The following is a 4,883-nucleotide window of genomic DNA, read 5'->3' as shown; positions in this document are numbered from 1 at the left end:
TTTTTTTTTTCAGTTCTTCTGTGTATTCTTGCCACCTCTTCTTAGTATCTTCTGCTTCTGTTAGGTCCATACCATTTCTGTCCTTTATTGAGCCTATCCTTGCATGAAATGTTCCCTTGGTATCTCTGATTTTCTTGAAGAGATCTCTAGTCTTTACCATTCTGTTGTTTTCCTCTATTTCTTTGCATTGATCACTGAGGAACGCTTTCTTATCTCTCCTTGCTTTTCTTTGGAACTCTGCATTCACATGGGTATATCTTTCCTTTTCTCCTTTGCTTTTCACTTCAGTTCTTTTCACAGCTATTTGTAAGGCCTCCTCACACAGCCATTTTGCTTTTTTGCGTTTCTTTTTCTTGGGGATGGTCTTGATCCCTGTCTCCTGTACAATGTCACGAACCTCTGTCCACAGTTCATTAGGCACTCTGTCTATCAGATCTAGTCCCTTAAATCTATTTCTCACTTCCACTGTATAGTCATAAGGGATTTGATTTAGGTCATACCTGAATGGTCTAGTGGTTTTCCCCACTTTCTTCAATTTAAGTCTGAATTTGGCAATAAGGAGTTTACAAGCTGAGCCATAGTCAGTTCCTGGTCTTGTTTTTGCTGACTATATAGAGCTTCTCCATCTTTGGCTGCAAAGAATATAATCAGTCTGTGTTTGGTGTTGACCATCTGGTGATGTCCATGTGTAGCATCTTCTCTTATGTTTTTGGAAGAGGGTGTTTGCGATGGCCAGTGTGTTCTCTTGGTAAAACTCTATTAGCCTTTTCCCTGCTTCATTCTGTATTCCAAGGCCAAATTTGCCTGTTACTCCAGGTGTTTCTCACTTCCTACTTTTGGATTCCAGTCCCCTATGATGAAAAGGACATCTTTTTTGGGTGTTAGTTCTAGAAGGTCTTGTAGGTCTTCATAGAACCATTCAGATTCAGCTTTTTCAACGTTACTAGTCGGGGCATAGACTTGGTTTACTATGATATTGAATGGTTTGCCTTGGAAACAAACAGAGATTATTCTGTCGTTTTTGAGATTGCATCCAAGTACTGCATTTTGGACTCTCTTGTTGACTATGATGGCTACTCCATTTCTTCTGAGGGATTCCTGCCTGCAGTAGTAGATATAATGGTCATCTGAGTTAAATTCACCCATTCCAGTCCATCTTAGTTCGCTGCTTCCTGGAATGTTGATGATCACTCTTGGCGTCACCTGTTTGATCATTTCCAATTTGCCTTCATTCATGGACCTAACATTCCAGGTTCCTATGCAATATTTCTCTTTACAGCATCTGACCTTTCTTCTATCACAAGTCCCATCCACACCTGGGTATTGTTTTTGCTTTGGCTCCGTCTCTTCAGTCTTTCTGGAGTTATTTCTCCACTGATCTCCAGTAGCATATTGGGCACCTACCGACCTGGGGAGTTCTTCTTTCAGTGTCCTATCTTTTGCCTTTTCATACTGTTCATTTGATCACATGGACCACAGCCTTGTCTAACTCAGTGAAACTAAGCCATGCCATGTGGGGCCACCCAAGACGGGTGAGTCATGGTGGAGAGGTCTGACAGAATGTGGTCCACTGGAGAAGGGAATGGCAAACTACTTCAGTATTCTTGCCTTGAGAACATGAACAGTCTCTAAAGAGTAGCTTTCTATGTCCTTCTTCCCCAGTACTTTAGAGCTCTCAATGTATGCTTTCATAATAAGCCTCTCTCAGACTAAATCTGGCGGGTTCTCCACGTATCTTTATTCTTCTTTCTGAAAAATAGCAATATAACACAGTTGTTAAGGAAGCCTGTTCCTTCTTGCTAAAAGCTCTTCCTTTAGATGGAAGTGGCAATGGCAGATGCTGTCGTCCCAACGAGGGCCCAAATAAAGGGTTTGTGGCTCCTTAGTAAAGGCTCTTTTTTATTTTGTATGTTTAATTTTCCAGCTGTGTAACTCTCCAACTGTGTGATTCAAGTCCATCTAGGTGTCCATTTTTAGAGGGAAAGAGCAGAAGGATTGATGGAGTAGTGATTTTGCTAACAAATAACCTCTTCCCTGTGGCATCATTTATTTTCACTATTTCCTCTATCCCCACATTACCAACTTCTGTCATTACTGTCTACCATAAAAATATCGGTTAGTGTTCACCTCTAAAATTCTTTTGTTGTTGTTTTGTTGTTAAGTTGTGCCTGACACCTTGCAGCCCCATGGACTGCAGCATCCCAGGCTTCCCTGTCCTCCGCTATCTCCCAGAGTTTGCTCAAATTCATGTCTGTTGAGTCAGTGATGCTATCTGGCCATTTCATCCTCTGCTGTCCCGTTCTCCTTTTGCTTCAGTCTTTTGCTTCCACTGTCTCCCAGAGTTTGCTCACATTCGTGTCTGTTGAGTCGGTGATGCTATCTGGCCATCTCATGTTCTGCTGTCCCTTTCTCCTTTTGCTTCAGTCAGCATCAGCGTCTTTTCCGTTGAGTCAGCTCTTTGCATCAGGTGGCCAGAGTTTTGAAGCTTCAGCTTCAGTACCAGTCTTTCCAATGAATATTCAGGGTTGATTTCTTTTAGGATTGACTGGTTTGATCTCCATGCAGTCCAAAGGACCCTCAAGAGTCTTCTCCAGCACCACAGTTCAAAGGCATCAATTTTTTGGTACTCAGCCTTCTTTATGATCCAAATCTCACATCTGTACATGACTACTAGAAAAACCATAGCTTTGACTATACAGACTTCTGTCTTTTCCCATTCCCAAGTTAAGGCTTTTAATTCTGTTTGCCCAGCATTGCTTCCACTACCTTTCAACCACCTACTCAGATGGGTGATCTAGAACTCCTCCTTAGCAGAAAATTAATGTGTAGTATTTCTGAAATAACTTATAGTTCTCTTATGCTGACACTATATTTTTCTGTACCTATAAAAATATCTTAGGTTTTTTAGTCACCTTCCCAGTTTCAGCCCCAAACTGTTCATCTTTCCTGTCTTCCTTCCCACGTTAGCCATGATGCCTTTAATTCTTCCCTGTGTGTCATTTGTTTCTTAACCTAGAGTCATCTGGGTAGATTTGGAATTCCATATTTCTGGGCCTCACCACAGCTTTTTGTTTTTCTTTTTTATAGAAAATTGACACTAAACTTGCTCCCTCTCTTAAGGGAAACTAGCACATAGCTTCTCAAATGTTACTATAAAAGAGCCAGAAGACAGAATAATTTATTTTACCAATGTAATGCTATATTCTTGCCAGTTTCCTTTTCTATACTTTGTTTCTTACATCTAGTGTAGCTTCAGCTTAATCTGTATAGTTTAGTGAACTGAATTTTTCTTCATCACATATGCTGCTTCTTGAGTTTTGCTACATAAAACAATGAAAACAATGTAAGTTTTCATCAATGTTAATTATTAAGTCTAACTACATTTTATTATCTTAATTTTTTTAGATGAACTTCATAGACTGAAATTCCTTATTGAAACTCTTCATGTTACTCTGGAATATAGCTATATTCACTATGGTTATAATTTTTTAGCAATTATTGTAGGTCTTGCAGTGTTAAAGATTAGCAGAGAAAAACATAATTAGAAAAAGGCTAATCAGGACATCGTTGACATCACCAGACCTACAAGTGCTTAGAAAAGGATTAAAAGTAGCTTGCATTAAAAATATTTTTAGAGGTTTGGTTTATTTACAAGTCACATTGTCTTAACCTGTACTACCTTGTAGTCCTACGTATATCAAGGGAATAATTAAAGTCTTTAGAAGCTTGCATAAATTTTTTTAATGCTTAATTGTGTATTATAGGGTAAGCACTGCTAATTATAAGTGGTAGCTCAAATCATTATACCTGTATCATTGGTATGGTTATTTTAAACATGCATCTCATGGAGATTTTTGTTTTTAAGGATATTTTGGAACTCTTAGAAAAAAGAGTGAAGTCACGATTTTCCCACCGGCAGATACACTTAATGAATTCATTTAGTTTTCCACAGTATCTTAAAATATTTAAAGAACAATTATCTCTACCTTCGGTATTTCCAGAGGAGATTTTCGCCGAGAAATGGAATGAGAATGTACAGGTAATTTGGAACAAAAACAATAACATTAAAGTTATTTTTGTGTCTTGCTGTACCATTTGAAAGCATTTGAAACTTGAAAATTTTTATAATCTGTAAATTAGCATAAAGTTTCTAATGTTACTGTGGCATAAAACTGCATTAATATATACTGTTGTGTGTTTTTTATTTTAAAAAACAGTTGAAATGTCATACCTCCTGTTTTTTTCCTCAAAAGAACTTTTATGAGATTTGTTTTATATCTTGTTTATGTTTTAGATTATTTTGTTAATGAATTTCATCATTAAATGTTTTCTTTATTTTACAAGTTCAGCAATATACTAACTTAGTAAGGTTCATACATACCTGTAGAGTGTGAATTTTTGTTCTTACGAAGAGTTAAGCTTTTTTCTTCTTGTGTCTGTTAAGACTGGCACCTTTGGTTATATTATCTCTATTGACAAATGCTATCTTTGAGTTCTTGGATTTACTAAACATTGTGGACTCTGTAAATTTACTTAAGTTGATGAGCATAACTTCTGCAGGCTATTGTTGTATCAACTAAGCATCAGATCAGATCAGATCAGATCAATCGCTCAGTCATGTCCGACTCTTTGCGACCCCATGAATCGCAGCACACCAGGCCTCCCTGTCCATTACCAACTCCTGGAGTTCACCGAGACTCATGCCCATCGAGTCAGTGATGCCATCCAGCCATCTCATCCTCTGTCGTCCCCTTCTCCTCTTGCCCCCAATCCCTCCCAGCATCAGCGTCTTTTCCAATGAGTCAACTCTTCGCATGAGGTGGCCAAAGTACTGGAGTTTCAGCTTTAGCATCATTCCTTCCAAAGAAATCCCAGGGCTGATC

The 4,883-nt window shown here is 38.4% G+C and overlaps 1 protein-coding gene across 1 annotated transcript in view; it reads left to right on the top strand.

Annotated features, from left to right (window-relative positions):
* Positions 1-4,883, top strand: part of ORC4 (origin recognition complex, subunit 4) — a 95,579-nt gene that overhangs the window by 71,432 nt on the left and 19,264 nt on the right. The window contains exon 9 of the mRNA XM_010839951.1: positions 3,866-4,039. Within this exon, the coding sequence (XP_010838253.1) occupies positions 3,866-4,039 (174 nt within the window). The remainder of the gene's footprint in view (positions 1-3,865; positions 4,040-4,883) is intronic.

The sequence above is a fragment of the Bison bison genome, unplaced genomic scaffold, assembly GCF_000754665.1.
Source record: "Bison bison bison isolate TAMUID 2011002044 unplaced genomic scaffold, Bison_UMD1.0 scf7180017864139, whole genome shotgun sequence".
Taxonomy (NCBI): domain Eukaryota; kingdom Metazoa; phylum Chordata; class Mammalia; order Artiodactyla; family Bovidae; genus Bison; species Bison bison.
The sequence above is the reverse complement of the archived record's forward strand: the minus strand, read 5'-3'. Positions and strand labels throughout refer to the sequence as shown.